This window comes from Tachyglossus aculeatus, chromosome 10 (genome assembly GCF_015852505.1).
Source record: "Tachyglossus aculeatus isolate mTacAcu1 chromosome 10, mTacAcu1.pri, whole genome shotgun sequence".
NCBI classification, from domain to species: Eukaryota; Metazoa; Chordata; class Mammalia; order Monotremata; family Tachyglossidae; genus Tachyglossus; species Tachyglossus aculeatus.
In genome coordinates, this window is record NC_052075.1 from 57,825,594 (window position 1) to 57,843,114 (window position 17,521).

Here is a 17,521-nt window from a genome sequence, read left to right on the forward strand (position 1 = left end):
CAAAAATTGGAAGGGAGAAGGTGAATACTCCGGGTGAAGCAATGTCCCGCGTGGTTCAGCCCCAGGTCCCGCCCGCAGTGGCCAGGGTCCAGGGACCATGTATCACGTCGCAGGGCGCGAGGATGTCGAGAAGGGTTGGCCGGGAGTTGTAGAACGATCGGGGAAGCTCCAGGCCTCGGGCCGAGGCCCGGGTCGGGGCTGGCGATGTTTCAAGGGGCAGAAACATCGAAGCATTCTAGCCACCCACCGAGGTCCCCAGAAACCCCGCCGACTGCGATCCAGAAAGCACTCTGGGCTCCCTGGGAGGCCGGAATGCTGGGGAGACTATTCAGAACTAGACTGGACTCCCAGGAGAGGCCTATCCCTCTTGCTGCGTTTCGCCTTCCGGGCCGCGTGGTTTTGCCCATAGAAATACAGTAATCTCAAGGCCGCCCCCGACCCATTCAGGTTATAGGGCTCGAGAGGGTGCTGGGGGAACGGAGAAACACGGAGGTCCCTGACACCCTCCCCACTTGTTCCCCTCACCACCACCACCATGGCTTCTCCTGCTCTGATGTGGCACAGAGGACGAGGGACTCTCAGGACAGGGTCGCCTGGCCTAGGGCAAGGATGAGGACTCGCTGAGGACTCGGTGAGGTGGCGGGGGGTCGGGGGGAGGGCCCGCCTTTCGGGTAGGGTTGGGGGAACAGTGGGGACGGTTAGCCGGGGGGATCCCGAGAGAAAGGAGCAATTGTGGCTCTTAAAGGCGCCGCCCGATTCTTGTCTCTTGTCTCTTGTCTCTTGTATTCGGTAACTTTTGTCCGTCAGTCTCTCTGTCTGGGAGGGCAGAAGGCGGGACAGAGGCCGGGAGGCGGGACTGGGTCGGGGGCCGGCTCGGGGGGCGCCATTACAAAGTGAAGGTCAAGTTAGCATCGTACCTTATATGGAAAGAGCCGTCCTCCATTTCTATGCCGGTCACCGGGGATATGTCGGTGGTTTTCGAATCCCTGAAAACCAGGACGTTGGGCGCTTTTCCTTCTTTAACCCCCTTAACCTCCCCCGTTATTGGGCGGGGGCGGTGGGGGGGGGGGAGAAGGGGGAAAGGAACTACTCCCTTGCAGTCAGTGATGTCCAGCGGAAACGGAGAAGTTAAAGAAGATAGGATTTCTCTCTTCTATCTTTTCTCTCTGCTCCCTCTTGCTCTCTCTCTCCCTCCGCCTCTCCCTCTGTCTCTCCCTCCCTTCTCCATCTCTCTGTCTCTCTCCATCTCTCTCTGTTTCTGTCGCTCCGCGCTCCCCTACCCCTATCCCCACTCCCCCCGCCTCCCGCCTCCTCTGTGCTGACGCCAAACACGTCTGTCCCCGAGCCGACGAGGGGAGACCGGGCGAGCCACCAAGGAAATTAAGCTTAAAGAAAAGCCAGGTTTCAACTCAGAGTGCCGAGGACCGGGTCCCCCTCCCCCGACCCCCCTCCTCGAAAACTGCAATGGGATTCGGTAAGGAGAAGAAAGGAGAAAGTGGAAGGGGCGGGAGGGTAGGAAGGGAGAGAATTGTTCATCTTTCCTTCGGGAAGGCGAAAAAAAACGGGGAAGAAGGCGAGGGCGCGGTTAGCAAAGGGGGTGTGTTGGGGGGTCGGAAGGGAACGGACGGACAGATAGACAGCCGCCTCGAAGGTAAGAAGAGCTGGAGATACGGAGCCAGAGACACTGAGTCCGGGCAGCGAAGGGGGGAGAGAGAGAGACAGGCAGAGACCCAGAGGCGCAGACAGAAATAGAGACCCGGAGAGAGGCGCAGAGACCCAGAGACCCAGAGACTGACGCGGAGGCGCAGGCGCAGAGACGCAGAGACGCTGAGGCTCGGACACCATTGTCAAACCCGGATTCGGCTCCGCGGGGCCTGGCTGCGAGGGCATAGGCGAGCCGAGACGCGTCCTTAAGGTACAAGAGGGAGAGCCGAATCGTGTCCCGCCCCTGATGTAGCGCCGGGAGGGGGAGATCCGGGAGGGAGAGGGGAGGGGGTGGTTTCCCGATCTTCCCCCTAACCGGTTCCTGGCATTCGCCCCTCTTTTTTTGTAGGAGGGGGGAGTGTACGGATCCCTCTCTAAAGGGAGGGGGGGATGGACTGAGCGAAACGTAGTTAAAAAGGACACCCTCCCTCTCCGAAATGCGCTCCCGGGGAAGGAAGGTGGGGACAGAGAGAGGAAGCTGCCAACATCTGGTACATCTGTGCCTCCCCCTCCCATTCAGAAACCTGAGTTTTTAAATCGCCTCCAGCAGCCCCCCGCCCCCGACTCATATCCAACGCTCAAGAGAGTAAGCGGCGGATCCAGAAGCCCAGGATAATGAGGAATGGGGGCAGAGGGGGGAGAACGTGGTTTTATTTTACCAACTTTCGGCCTCTCCGATATTTGAATCCTGAGGGAGGATAACGCCGTGTGTTATACATTTTTTTTTTCCAGAAAGAGAGTGGAGACCTGTTTCTCCCTGACCTCTGGCTCTGGGATCTCGGGTTGTAGCAGGCCCGGGGACCCCTACTTTTTCCCTAAGGCGCCGCCCCTTCCCGAGCCCCTCTCTGCCCAGACCTTCAGACTCCTTCTCCGGGCTTGACGCCTCTTGGAGGAAGGAAACTTGGAGAGTTAGAACCCCTCAGTTTTCCCGCCCATTTGGGGGTCCGTCTCCCACCCCCCTGCAGCCCACGAGGCTGCCCTCACGCACCTGGTGGGGATAGGCGGGGAGGAGAACAATAAACACCAGTTTGAGCACAGAGTCCCTCGCTCATACCAACAGATAGCACGCAGGCACGCACACTGACACCACCGTCCAGACACGAATGCGCCCCATTTCACAACCCCAGAAAGACCCAATTCACCCAGAGATGCAGACACAAAGTCCTCCTTCCTCGACCCCCGCCACCCCCAGACAAAATCACGACACAACGGTGCCGTCATTGGAGCCCCAAAATGGGTTCCCTAAGCCTTTTGCTCGGGTGAAGCACAGGCACAGCGTTCTCACGCGCACACCCTCTCCGATAAACACACCAACACCAACACCCGTTGAAAATGCATGTAAAAGCGTGTGCCCAGATGCGCATTGAATTCTCTCCATTGCGCGCGCGGGAGCTCGCTCTCTCACTCTCACACACACACACAAACACAAATATATTCAATTTCACAAATACACTCTCAGGTCCAAATCCATTCAAACCTCCAACAAATTCCGTAGCTTGCACACACACACACGCACACACACACACAGCTCAAAAAATTTCTTATATGCACTCCCAGGTCCAAATTCACTCAGATCTTTAATAAATTCCCGAGCTTACACAGGGCGTGCGATCTCTCTCTCTCTCTCTCTCTCTCTCTCTCTCTCTCTCTCTCTCTCTCTCTCTCTCTCTCTCTCTCTCTCTCTCATCGTCTGACTTTATCCCATTCGAGCCCAGATCCCGAGGAGTGATTTAGGAAAAAAACCAACAATAACCCCAAGCCTTTAGAGACGGGAAAACAATTTTGCCTCTTTCTGCAGCGCAGTTTCTGGATTCAAGACAGTAACAGGGTGGGAGGAAAGCTTGCGAAATAAAGGGAGATTCGTCTAATTGGGAGCAGATGATGATGATGGTAGTGTGTGTGTGTGTGTGTGTGTGTGTGTGCTGTGTATGCGGCCACCCGCACACACTTCTCTACTCGTGTCTGTTGGTTCTTCTCTGAGAGGAGATGAATGCAGTGCTTAGTGGGTCGCCCCGATTTCGGGGTACCCCAAACTGTAGAGCTCATGTCCATGCTGTTATAGACACCGGCGCGGGGGCCGAGAATAGAAAGGGGCTACACAGTGTATCTTTTATTTTCGGGGGTCTCTTGGCTAGTACACAGGTGTGATAGGGATGAGGGGGTTGGGGATGCGGTTCGGACTGAAAATAGCTCTAAAGGCGGGGAGCGGTATCCGCCCCCTCCCACCAGAAAAGGGACGTTGAAGGTGGAGAGAAACGGGGGTGGGAGAAAGGCCGAGAAGAGAAGGTGGAGGAAGGAGTCTTGTCTAGCTGGGCGCAGGATCATCCGTTCTTTGGGTTCCTCCACCACATGGATGAGAACCGGCCAAAAGGATACGGGAGCGAGGGAGTCGGGAAGTCCGGAACCGGGAGATAGGAGGAGTCCTAGGGAAAGGGATCCCGAGTCGGGCCTGGTCGGGGCAAGGGCTGGACAGGGAAAAGACAGTGGGGCGAAGGTTAAATCGAACAAAGAAGGGCCTTAGGATGAGAACAGAAGTGAAACTGATACCAGGGAAATTCCTCCTCCCCAATCCGGGCCGGGCCGAGTCGAGTAGTAGTGAACCGAGCCGAGCCCGATAGATTAGAGCTGAGCTTGGCTCCCAGGCTCCAAACCCGATCCGGCCCGGTTCTTTGCTCGCCTCTCCTTCCATCTCTCTTGGCTCCGCCTGAAACCTCTCTGGCGACCCGGGGACGAAGGGAAATCTAAAGCGATTCTTCTGGCTTCCAATTGTTCTAGGCGTAAGCTTTTCGGGTTCTTCTCCCGGGAACTTTGTCTTCGTAATTTGAGGCTGATCAGGTGAGATCGTCCCCTACCCCCCCGCCGCAGCCAGGTCCTGCCCCCCAAAGGGGGCTGGGGGGCTTGATGAATGGGGAGAGAGGGGGTATCTGCAGACGGTGCAGATCGGGGTGAGGGCGGCTCTTTGCTAACATGCAAGGCCCAGAGGCCCGGAGCGGGCGGAGAAACGGAGAAACTGAAACAGTTCCAGGAATGCGGATTTTCTCGCTGTCATGGAGGAGGCCGGGGGCCCCAAGCCCGCCCTCCCCAGAGCGGTAGGGGAACCCGCCTCATCCTCCGCAGAGCAACTGTGCACACACACACACACACACACACACACACACACACACACACACACACACACACACCCCGATTCCGGGATGGGGGGAACAGAGACGAGGCTAAGCTTCGTGGAGACTGTACGGATTGCTTTGATTTTCGGCTTCGAGTGTCCGGTCTCGGCTCGCCTAAAAAGCACAGCGCTGAGGGAAGGGATATTTGGGGAAGGTGACTTAGTGCCATCGAGGATTCTCCCTTTCTCATGTGAACCCCTGCTTTGAGGGTAGAAAGCAGGGAGCTTTTCCGGGTGGAGAAGGGGATGAGTCGCACTTCCCTAAGATCGGTCCTGATGGATCCGGGGAAGGGCCACTAGGATTGTGGACCGGGAATATATCTGCTAACTCTGTTGTATTGTTCTCTTCCAAGAGTTTAGTGCAGTGCTCTGCACTCAGTAAGAGCTCAGTAAATACCAATGATTGGCTGATTGATTAGGTGCAGAGTGGGCTTCTGGCTGGGGACCCCTCGAAGCCATCCGCTCCCTGTCCGAGTCTTCCTGACCATTTCCACCTCCCTCTCTGCTCTCTATCTCTCTATATTTCTGCTTCTATCTCGGAAGAGGCCAAGGTGGGATCGATAAACTATCTGTGTGGGTGCTCATTTGTACGTGAGGGTATCTATGTGAGGGTATGTCTGGGAGTGTGTGTGCCTACGAATGCGAGAGTGAATTTCTGTGGGAGCGTGTCTGTGTATATGCTTATTTACGTCTGTGTATATTCCTTTTATAACTACAGATCGCTATATGAGAGAACTGTCTGTGTGTGTGAATATGTTTATTTGTTTCTGATGGCTGTGTCTGGGTGTGAGTGTGTTACTGCATTTCTGTGAGTGCGCATCTGTATATATCTATATAAAGCTGTGCATATTTCCATAGAGAGACTCTGTGAATGTATGTTCAATTGCTTTTGAGGACGTGCTTCTGTGTCCGTGTACGTGCGTTACTGTTCCAGTGCCTTTGAATGCATGGATCCGGGAATGTCTGGGTTTGTAACTGTGATTCTGGGTATCTCTGAAGGATGTGGCTGTGTCTCTGATTGTATGTTTGAGCGCTTAGTACAGTGCTCTGCACATAGAAAGCGCTCAAAAAGTATGATTGAATGAAATGTGAGAACATGTCAGTGTGTACGAGTTTTTCTCCGTGGGTTTGTGGGTCTGTGAATAAGTTCTTTTTTTGTACTAATTTCGGTACATGTGTGAAAGTGTGGGCGCGTGTGTGCTTTGTAGAGAAATAAAAGCCAAATTCCAACCTGAGGATTTTTTAAAAAAACGTTTAGTAGCACCACGCCTAACCACCGCCCATTAAACCCTCCTCTCCACCATCCTCCGGTTGCCTCCGGCTCCCAGCGCTTCTCTTTGAGGGGGAAAAAAACCCAAAAAGTTTTCTGACTTTCTCTCTTTTTTTCCTTTCTTTTCTTTCTTTATTCTTTCTTTTTTTTTGTCTCAAGGAAACTGAGCAGACTGTTCTCTCCCAGCCGCAGGCCTGGGTTTTATGGTTGTCCCCGGAATAAACTTCGGTGGTCAAATTCAAGTGCTAAGACTCCACAGCTGTCTCCTTCCAGGAAACTGGCGACCCCTTCCCCTCCCCCCCAACCCCAGACATTTTCCTCTCTCTCTACCCCCCCCCCCCCGCCCCTCCAAGCCCAGGAGGTCCTGGACCCTCTGGACAAGAGCGAACCCGGCGTGGACCAGGGAGCTGGGCTAGGGAGCGACTCCTCTCCTACTCGTAGACCCTGAAGCATCCCTAAGGTCGGAGTAGGTTGCCCCCCTTTACCCCGAACCCCTGATATGAGGGGGAGATCTTTCCCAAGAGCGTAAAACCGAGGTCACGAAGCAGGGCAGACCTACCGCCTACAGGAAATGCGAATGGCCTAAATGTGTCTGACTGTGCCCTGGCTCTTGTTGAGGGGGTTCAGCTTCCCGCGGCCCTTCACAAAACAAACCTCTCCTCCCTCTCCCTCCCTCCCATCTAACTGGGATCCCTCAGGATCCGAAGGATGACCCACGAGGAGGCTGGGCGCACGATGGAGCGGCGTCCCACGCAATGTCGAGGTCGAAGTAGCCAAATATTCCCCAATAGCGAGAAATTGGGGCTGGAGGAGGACGGGACGATGGAACGACAGCTCCGAACAGCCACCGCCGGCTCCAGATGTTGCTCCTCCTGGACCCCAATTTCCGCTCCTCTGCCTGCAGACCGAGCGACTTGGGGGTGAGGGGGGGTTGCCAAGGGCGGACGTGAAGGAAAAAAATTGGTCTTTCAAAATCGGGGGGCCAGAAGTGACTCTCTCCACTCTCCCATGCTCGGTACTTTGGAAGAGACAATCCCATGGCCGTCTCCACTCTCGCCACAGTCCCCATCGCCACTTCGGCCGGGACAAGAGTGAGACATTACTGGCAGGGAAGGGAGAAACGACATCCAGAGCAGGAATCGTTCCATCCAGGAAGCCGTGGGCTTCCACCATCGGTGACCCCCGGAAAGGAAGTGCGGTGGGAAGGAGGACGAGAAGTGGGTCTGGTTTTCCGCCCGGTGGGTCAGGCCGCCGGGAGATCCGAACGGGGATCCGGCCCCGGGGTCGGGCCAGTGGGAGTCCAGAACGCTCCTCTAGCAGCACTACATCCCCTCTGATCCCTTTCTCCCAATAAAATTGATTTTCTGAGATTCGATCTTACTTTGGTGTGATTGGAAGCCCCGGGCTCGGGGAAGGCTTGGGTTTTCAAAACGAATGAAATACGTCCTGAGAGCTAAAACTCGGGACAGTCAATTGGAGGGGAGGAAGAGAAGAATCGGGATGGGGACAGAAAACGCCCTGATTCTGTTGGACGCCTCTGCATATCTAGAAGTGGAGTTCAGGGGGCGTATGGTTGACCCAGCTTCTGCACTGAGGCTACATTTTCTCCCCATAGCCATGGGTGCGCTGGCCCCGTCCAACCGTGCAACCCCGTGCAACCGGTACCCGCTCCATTATATCTTCCGGAGTTTCCTCAGAAGGCTGGGGGAATATTTTTGGCCGGGCGATCCTTAGGAAAACATAGACGGAATAAATCCCACCAAAATATCCCAAAAAAAATCCCCTTCTCAGGAGTGCTCCGGCCTCCTGAGCTCTATTTGGGGGCAAGAGGGTGACAGGCCGAAATTAGGGTTCGGGGCCCGGGGGTGGGCTCGGCTAGACAGGGGAAGTGAGGAGGCGAGAAAAGAAGACAGATGAGTTTAATCAGAATTTTTCCTCGTTTGTTTTTGGGGGGTTTTAATTCGCAACCCGACAGCTCTCTGCGCATTGATTGACAATAAAGCCAATATGAAATATTCAGCGAGCCACTCTCCGGCACTAAATATTTAACACGACATTAAAAAGAGGTTTTCCCAGACTGCGTGGGGACCGGCGGGAGTCGCTGGCTCGAGTTCCTGGCGGTGACTAATTCGAGATCCCAAAGTCAGAGAAGCCATCTCTTCGGGACAAACTCCGGCGCCTCTGTCGCTCCAGAAACCGCTTTCTCTCCAGGAGCGAACCCCCTCCCCGCGCCCTCCCTCCGTTCCCCCTCCCCCTCGAAAAATAAATGTATTGCAAGATCCCACGGAGCCTCGCAATTCGACTCGTCCTCCCTCTCTCCTGAAACGACCCGGAGTGTAATGAGGCAGAGAGAGCAATAGGCAAATCTCTGGGCCGAGAAGCGACCCACCCGCCTCCCCGCCCTCCCTCCCCGCCGTGGGTTGGCTCTGCCCCTGGGTGTCGTCTCCTTAGCCTGGAGGGAGTAAGGGGGCGAAAGGTGAAAAAATGATAAGGGCAGAATTCAAAACTAGCCTTGTCTCCCCTCTGGAAAACAAAAGTAAAGCAGCAGGGATTAAAAAAAACTGCGATTAAAAACCCACTCTCCCTCCCTCCCTAGCCCCCTCCCCCCTCCCCTCCTCTTTCTTCTACCCCTCCCCTTCAGGTCACTCCTTGGAAGTAAAAAAGAGGGGGTGAGAGGAAGAGAGTGGGAGAGAGAGAGAGGGAGACAGAAAGAGGAGAGAGAATAAGAGAGACAGAAAAAAGGAGGGAGGGAGAAAGATATGAGCTGAAACGAATGCGAATCTGCAATTGATTTTCATAATGTATCTGCGGGGCTGGCAAACCAATAGCTTGAACCTTCCGGGTCTTACCTCCACGGCGGCGCACCCCTACCCCCCTACGCGTCTCCGGAGCGCTTCGCCCCGACAGACGGCAGAGTAGCTACTTGGTGATCACGTGCTCCAGGGAGAAGGAGTTAGGCGGCCCTCGCGTCATCTCGCCTGCCCCAAATTTCCCCCCTCGCCAGCCCGCCCGGGTCCCAAACCTCGGTCTGTCGCCCGCCGGACCAGGAAGAAGATGTTCAACTCGGTGGGCCTGGGGAACTTTTGCTCGCCCGCGCGCAAGGAGCGAGGCGCCGAGTTCGGCGAGCGGGCGAGCTGCGGCTCTAACCTCTATCTGCCCAGCTGCACCTACTACGTCCCCGACTTCGCCCCGGTATCTTCCTTTCTGCCCCAGGGGCCGTCCCGGCAGCTGACGTACCCCTACTCCTCCCAGGTGCCACCCGTCCGGGACGTCTCTTACGGCCTCGAAGCGACGGGCAAGTGGCCCTCTCGCGGGGGCTACTCGTCCTGCTACGGCCCCGAGGAGCTGGTCGGCCGAGACTGCCTGCCCCCGGCCGCCGTGACCGAGCTGCTGCTGAAGAACGAAGCCGCCTCGTACGCGGGGCATCCACACTCACTCCCGCACCACCCGGCCGTCAACGCCCCGGCCCCGCCGTCCGGCTTCTACCCGGCCGTGGGCAAGAACAGCGTCCTCCCGCAGGCTTTCGACCGCTTCTTCGACCCCGCCTTCTGCGGGGGCGACGGGTCGACGGATCCCCCCGCTCCGGCCGGCGGCGGGGGCGGCCCCAAGGCCGAGGCGAAGGCCGCCGACGGAGAGTCTCCGCCGGGAACCCTGGCGTCCCGGCCGGAGTCGGGCTTGGAGCCCGAGAATGAGGAGTTACACACGGACCCTAGTTCCACCGGCTCGTCGCTTTCTGCCGCCAGCAAGGAGGCCGGGAAAGGAAATACCGCCAGTAGGTAGAGCGGAGCTTGTAAACGGGGGGTCTGGGTCGAGGGGGAGGTGGTCGAGGGGAGGGGGCTCGGGGCGGGCGCGGGGAAGGAGCTGGACGGTTTATGTGGAGTTTTATAAGCATTCGGGGGATTTTATTAGAACCCACAAAGCGCTCTCTCGCCAAGAGGGGACTTTTTACGATGGGGGGGGGGGACGAAGAAAAGAGTTTCTTTGGAAATGGGACCGGGATGCCCCCCTCCCGCTCCCCTCCACGCCCCCAGTCCTCTCCAGTCATCTTCCTCCCTACCCCAACCGCCCCCCTCCACTCCCCGGTCTGGGAAATTCAGGAAAACGCCACCAGCGCGGGCGATATTAACTTTGATCGTGAACTTAGAGGAGTGCTTCAAAGGGGTAGAGGAACCGGGCTGTGGAGGGGCGGGAAGGGGGGAAGGGGTGGAGAGGGGAAAAAGGGGAGGGGGGAAAGAGATGGGGGCGGTGGGGTGGGGAGAGGCGGCTGAGCGGAACCGCGCATAGGAGGAGCGGGAGGGGCTTTCTGTCTGTCCTTGGTTCTGTGTGTGTCGGTCTGTTTTGAAGGTGCACCTGGGTTCCCCTTAGAGATATTAGTAGCTGGGGGCCGGTGGGGGGAAGCAGGACGCCCCCACCCCCACCCCGGGAGGCCGGGTTGCGGTTGGGGGCCTGTATTTGCCCTGGAGGCCGACGCCAAAGGACTCTTGATTTCAGTTTAGTTTTCACTTTCCTCTCGGAGCTCAGGGCCTCCACCGTCCCTCCTGCAAAATGCCCAATTCACCCACCCCGGGTCGGCCGGGGCTCGCTACCCTACACCCTCCCGGCTCCGGGGAGGCGGTCTCTCCCCCACGGGCTTCGCGCACGGTTTTGAGGTCTCGAGTTTTTCCCGGTTTCCTTTGTCACGGGGCTGGCGCGCTGGAATAATCGGAAACGGCTGCAGAGAGCATCGGGCAGAGCTCGGGGAGCGGACCGGCGTCTTGGGCTGGAGGAGTTTTCCGTCTGGGGGCAGACACCACCCGCCGCCTCATTTACTCTGGCTGTGCTCTCCTCCTCCGTTCCCCGCCCACGTCTCTGCCCCTGCCCGTCCCTGTGACCCGGCGACCGAAGGACTGTTGTGTGTGTCCGCCCGCCGGGCTGGTCTGAACGCCCGGGTGTTCGTCCACCCGGCTTCTGACCCAGCAGAACGGGCAGAGGGAGCCGCTGGCGGGGTCGGGAGATGGGAGGGTCTTCGGCAGAGTTCTGGACACACCAGGGTCTGATCTGTCTCTCTCTCTCCCCCATCTCGTGCCCGCCCGCTTCCCCATCTTCCTCCAGACGCCCCCCGCGCTCGGAAGAAACGCTGTCCTTACTCCAAGTTTCAGATCCGGGAACTGGAGCGTGAATTTTTCTTCAACGTCTACATCAACAAAGAGAAGAGACTGCAACTGTCCAGGATGCTAAACCTGACAGACCGACAAGTGAAAATTTGGTTTCAGAACAGAAGGATGAAAGAGAAAAAACTCAGCAGAGACCGTCTCCAGTACTTCTCGGGAAACCCTTTACTGTAGACCTCGGGGAGGGGAAGTGGGGGGGGGGGGGGCTGGGTGAGATTATTTTATTTTATTTTAATATTATTATTATTATTATTATTATTAATTATTTTCCTTCCCGAATTCGTCTGCCCCTTTTGGTATGGAGGGAGGGAGCAGCGCAGAAGACAGTATTACAGTGGGGGTGCGATGTGGGGGGCCCCCTCCCCACCCCATCTCTTCTCCAGACCCCTTCCCAGATCAGCGTTTCTTCGGGACTTTGGCTGAGGTGGGGCGACAAACTGCGGTTGGAAAACCGCATTGGACGACCGACACTGCTGCTTGGGAATCTGAAGAGTTGGGTTAATTTCCTCGTGGAAAATTTCCCTGCTCTCCGAAATAACCCCCCGAGTTATGAGTTTCGGAGTCATTCCTCTCCCCCTGGGCCCCGACTCCTCATGACCCTTCTTCCCCGCGCCCTCGCCAATGTTGAACGAAGTTCCTTTTCCTTGAATTTAGCGTCTCGGGAGCAGTCCGGTCCCGGTTCAGGCTAGTGGCCCTACCAGGGACGGGGAAGGCCCGCCACCGGGGCAACCAGATCGCACACCGCCCCCCTCCTTACGCCTCGCTCCCCAAATCTCTGTGCAGTTAATGTCGTTCGGACCCTTTCCATTGTTGTTTAAAGTGTGATGTTTAGGGGTGGGGGGCGGGAAGGGGGGGGGGTCAATCCGAGGAGACTTTCCGGAAGGTTTTATAAATCTGCATCCGGATTCGGCCTGCAAACACCTCCCCGGGAGGAGGTTGGGGAGAGGGTCGCTTGAGTATGTGTGTGAAAATGGGTGACTATGTGTAACAGCGCGAATGTGTGCTCAGCTTGTGTGGATTTATGCTGGTCGTCTGTGTGTTCGCCAGTTCATGTGAGCGTGTGTGTCAGTGTGTATGAGTGGTCTGGAGAGTGACTGTGTGGGTGTGGTTGTGCGAATGCCATCCCCCCTCTCGGTTGGGGGCGGCGGGGGAGTGTGTGTATGTGGGGGTGTTTCTGTGCATTTCCGTGGAAAATAAAGATATTTCTCTTGGTTCGATATCGCTACTTCATTTGAGCTTTTATTGACCATTTGTCTCGCTCAAGAGTTGTGGGGCTCGGGAAAGAACCTGGAGGGGGTGAGGGTCGCCTGGGCCCCTCCCTCCCTCTCGCCGGCCTGGTGGGCAGCACCGTCTCTCCTCGGGGTGGGGGTGATTGCTACTCTCACTGGTTGCAAATTTTATAGGGAATTTTTCTGCTTCGGACGCCTTGGCTCCCAGTGCGCCCTCCCAGTTCTCGGATCCGGAAACCCTGCAGTAATTTTTGCAGGCAGAGACTATAGTATTCTCACCTTTGTTCTTGTTGCTCTGAACTCACTCTTTTGTGGGGGGGATGCCCAAGACTCTGGGCCTTGGCAAACGCAACAGTTTTGGGCCTAGAGAGGCCGCCGCTGCCTGTTTCTTTAACTCTCAGCTGGAGCGCCCAGCGCTGCTTCGGAGAGGCGGGGGAGGGGGCCGACGTGGGGGCAAGGGAGGGGGGCTGGGGCGGAGGCGGGGGGCCGGGTGTTCTCCCACCATCTGTGTCCGGTGAGTGTCCCGCCGGACCCGCCTGGACCGTGGCGGAAGGGAGAGAAGGCTAGGATCCCATTCACATTGCCGGTCAGATTCGGGGTCGCTGCACCCAGGTTTGGGGAGGAGACCAGGGCGCGGGGTATCGTTTCTCCCTTTGTTCGTGCCCAGTTCGCATTTACGCTCCTCAGTATGGCCCGGGAAGGAGAGGAAAGCCGAGATGGCGCGCGGGGCGCCTTGTTCTGGGGCGGCTGGTGGGGGCCAGGGTCGTCTCTACACGTATGAAATGTCTATTCGGGTATGGCGGGGAGGAGAAGTGGTAAATATAGTTCCTGTGCATATGGATATGCTTCTCTTTTGGTATGCAAGCTATGCAGCTGGGACACCAAGGGGAGAGCACAGTGTACATATGTGTATATATATGCAGTGTGCATACATAGATATGCATATGAATGAGGGGTGTATAAAGATATGCATATATATGTAGTGTGTATGTGTGCACACATGCACATTTACGGGCCTCACTCGCTTCTATCTGGTTTATTTTGTGGCTTTGTCCCGGGGATTCCAGCTTGGCCCAAAAATGTACATATCGATTCGGCATAGTGTGTACGTGTGTGTGTGTGTGTGTGTGTGCGTGTGAGAGAGAGAGAGAGAGAGAGTGTGTTTGTACACTCAGACTCACTAGGAACAATCTAGATTCAGACAGCATGTGGACCCAGGGCTGATCTCTGAGCTCAAACATGCTTGGAGGAAATGAGTGGGATGACTGCGGGCATAACGGTATGTGTTTGTAGATGTAGTTGCTTTTATAAATTGAGTGCGTCTGTATGGGTCTGTGTGTGCGTGTATGTCTTTTTAGTGCTAGTGCATTTATGAATTAGGTGTGTGTCTGGGGAATGTGTAAATTTAGGTGAGTTTATAAATTTGGAATGTGTGTGTGTAAATGGGCGTTGATAAATTAGGAGTGTGTGTGTGTGTGTGAATGGGTGAATATGTGTTTGTAAATGTGGGTGCGTTTATAAATTAAAAGAGTGTGCTTGTAAGTGTATGTTTGTAAATATAGGTACATTTATAAATTAGGTGTATGCCTATGTGTATATGTTTGTAAATGCGGATGTATTTGTAAATTAGATGTGTGTCTGAGTGTTTCTGTAAATATGAATATTAGCATATAATTCATTTGTATGCCTGGGTCTGTATCTGAGATTCAACACACACAAATGCACACACACACACGTGTGTGTATATACATATATAAATGTGTACGTACAAATAAAATGAACAGGAGCGTGTCTGGCTACAGGTTTACGTGTAGCTAGGTATGTTGATTTACATTTGTGAATGTATGGATTCTCCGTGTGTACATATATACATATTATTTATATGTCGGTGTTTGGATGTATTTGTAAATACACACATACACGTGATTTATATTGTATATGGGTGTCTGAATGTGTATGTGTGTTTGTATAAACGCTCATATATAATGCAAGCACATGCTTGGGACTGTGGATATGTAAATATACATACAATATATAAAGGCATAATTCACGTGTGTGTCCGCATCTGTTTGTGGATGTGTGTGTACCCACATAGATAATTTATATATGTGGATGTCTGGTCTGCGGGTGGATAAATGGCCACATCTTTTACTTGGGTGCGACTCGTGAGTCCGCGCAGATATGACAACATTTCCCGTCCTCTTGTGGATCCACTGTGGCACAGATTAGCGTATTTGTGTCTTTACCCACCCATGCGTGCACACGCGAGTGGGCATATGTGTATGTGTGTGTGCGCAGGCGCACGCGCTTGTGTATGCGTGTGTGTGTGTGTGTGTGTGTGTGTGTAAGTGCGTGTGAGTGTGCGTAGAGGGACAGACGGCTTCTAGTGCAGGTCAAGGCTCCTTTTCGCAGCCCCTACCGAGTTCGCGGTCCATGTGGGGAGTTGTAAAGCCCGAGACTCTTCTTCGGGGTGCGCTACCCCCTTGAATTAGGAAATGAAAATCGGGGAGAGACTGCGACCCCTTTCTCACTTTCAGCCCCAATTCCGACCCCCATCCCGGAGTTCGAGTGGGCTCGGAAATCCACTCGAATTCTCTTCCCCGCTCCCAACCCCCGAGGTCCTCCCCTGCTCCCCTCCTCACCCCGAAGAGAGAGGCGGGCCCCCTCCCTCCGTCCCCCCGTCCCCCCGTCTCGCCGCCCCCCAGGCCAATGTCTCTGGAAACGTGGGTGTCCCCGCCCCTCCCCGGACCCTCCCGCTCCCCTCCCCGGGCTGGAGCTCCGACCTGGACACAATGGGCCGCTCCGCGCGCGGGGGGCAGGCTCGGTGGCGAGGGCGGCGGCGGCTCCCCCGAACAAAGCGGTGCGTCTAGACGCGGCTATAAAGCGCCCCGGCCTCGGGCCCGGTTCCCCCACCCCCACGTCCATAGCCTGAGCCGCGCTTCCGCAGTAAACAGTAAACAACTCTCCATCCTCTCCCTCCCCCCTACCCCTTTTTCTTCTGCCTTTCCCTGCCGCCCCCCAACCGCCTCCCCCCGCCCCAGATAAACCCGAGGCCTAGTTCAAAGTTCCCGGTGTTGAAGAGGAATGCGAGCGGCAGTAAAACCCAAGTTTATAGTTCACGTGGGATCTAGGGGACGGAATGGGGTGGTTGGGCGGGAGACCCCTCCCCTTCCTACCTTCTGAGGGGGCTGCTCAGGGAGGGGGGGGAAGATGTGGGGGGAGCAAAGGAAAAGCGGGGGCGGGGGGGGGGAGGCCATGTCTGCAACTTTAGCGAAGAGCTGAGGCCACCAGGCCAATCGGCCTGGTTCTACCCCGCTCCTGCCCCCCATCCAACTCCATGTGGCGGGTCAAAGGGTACACGAACCTCCAGCACGTTGAGATTTTTGCAGAGCAGGAAGAAGGGGGGGGGGGGGGCGTGGAAGGGGCCGGTCCCCGGGAAAAAAAGCGTGTTGAGAGCGCTGTATAGACGCCAAACACCCCTCCTCTTCAGAGCAGTACGAACGCGTCCTCCATCTCTTCCCCCGCCGACGCAGAAGAACCGCCCCAGAGACAGGAGTTTCTCGAGTGGGTTGGAGCGGCGCGGGGGCGGGGGGGAACATAGAAATTTGGTGTCTTTGAACTTCAAGGCAAGTCAAGGCCGGCACCTCTAATCCACCCATTTCCCCCCGCCCCACCCCCGACAGAACCCAAAAGCCAATTCTCTTCTTTCCGCGACCTGCTCGGGGCGGGGGCGGGCGTATGTGTGTGGTTGATGGGGGGAGTCCCCAGATCGAGGCGAAGCCCCCCACCCTCTCTGAGATCTCCCTGCCGCTTTCTCACACGCGACAACCTCTGTTTATTGTTCGTGTAAACCTTTTGAAAGCGCAGCGCCTGGGCTGTTTTTATAACTCTGTTTTGGCATAAAAGTTTTACAAGTTTCTTTTTAATGCCCTCGAGTTAGAACCCTGGATGGGAGCCCTGGAAAGCGAGGGAGGGGGCCGGGGTTTCCGCTCCCCCAAATTAACTTTGTTGAGATGTAGATTTTATCAGCTCGAGGTTGGGGTGTCCGACGGAATGTCTGTTGGGCTTGAGGCTCGAATGGCCACCACCACGCCCTCCCGGGTTTGAGTGGGATGATGGGGGTCCTGGGGGTGGAAGCAGCCAACGGGAGCATCAAACACACGGCTTACACTTCCCCCACATCATCTTCCCGCCCGGAAGGCACTGCTACAATCTTTTCCGGACCCATGGACTCAGACACAGTCATGGATTTGGACACACACACACACACACACACACACACACACACACACTCACGCACTCTCACGAACACAGGAAGGACTCAGACACTCTCAGTTCGGGGAATCTACAGATCGAACCAGAGGAAGTTTCAGACTTGGACACACGTATACACACACAGAGAATGAAAAAAATATGCTGCACACACTCTCACAAACCCGAACATCCTTTCCCCCACCAATACCACCACACAAACATATTCACACGCAGTCTGGACCAGACGCCGTACCAGATTAGGACTCACACACACGGATTCGGTCAAAAACATACAGACGCAGTCTCCGACCCAGGGTCGGACACACATCACAGTTTCGGATGGAAGGACGGCTATACACACTCACGCAAACACGCGCGTGTGCTTCTCGGGCTGGGAAACACTCGAATCGGATACCCACGAGCTGGATCAGTCCAGTAGGACAGACAGGTCCAGGCGCTCGGGGCTCATTTGGGGAGGTCCGATCTAAACAGACTGATTTCCCCTGACCCTCAACAATGGCTTTGAATCGAGAGGCAGGGACGGAGGCGGAGGGTCGATCCGGTCTCTGGACCGAGTCGGAGGCTCAGCCTGGAGTAGCTTCGCGAACAGACCGAGCCGGCTGCTCTGGAGGGCTCCAGGATTCCTTCTCAAGACTCCGCGCTTGGAGGGCTCCGAACGGGCTCCTTCGCCCCACGCCGGCGGCCTTTCCGGGCTCCAGACCTCTGGGGCACATAATGGGGAAGGAAA

General features: G+C 56.0%; 1 protein-coding gene across 1 annotated transcript; it reads left to right on the forward strand.

Moving 5' to 3' along the window:
* The first annotated feature begins 9,194 nt into the window (after nucleotides 1–9,194).
* Nucleotides 9,195–11,464, forward strand: HOXC11 (homeobox C11). The gene is made up of 2 exons (XM_038753236.1): nucleotides 9,195–9,912; nucleotides 11,232–11,464. The coding sequence occupies exons 1-2, from the start codon at nucleotides 9,195–9,197 to the stop codon at nucleotides 11,462–11,464; spliced, it is 951 nt and encodes a 316-aa protein (XP_038609164.1).
* Nucleotides 11,465–17,521: the final 6,057 nt, after the last annotated feature.

Coding starts and splice junctions, on each gene's coding strand:
- HOXC11 (XM_038753236.1), top strand. CDS start 9,195: ATGTTCAACTCGGTGGGCCTGGGGAACTTTTGCTCGCCCGCGCGCAAG. Junction 9,913..11,231: donor CGGGAAAGGAAATACCGCCA/GTAGGTAGAGCG, acceptor ATCTTCCTCCAG/ACGCCCCCCGCGCTCGGAAG.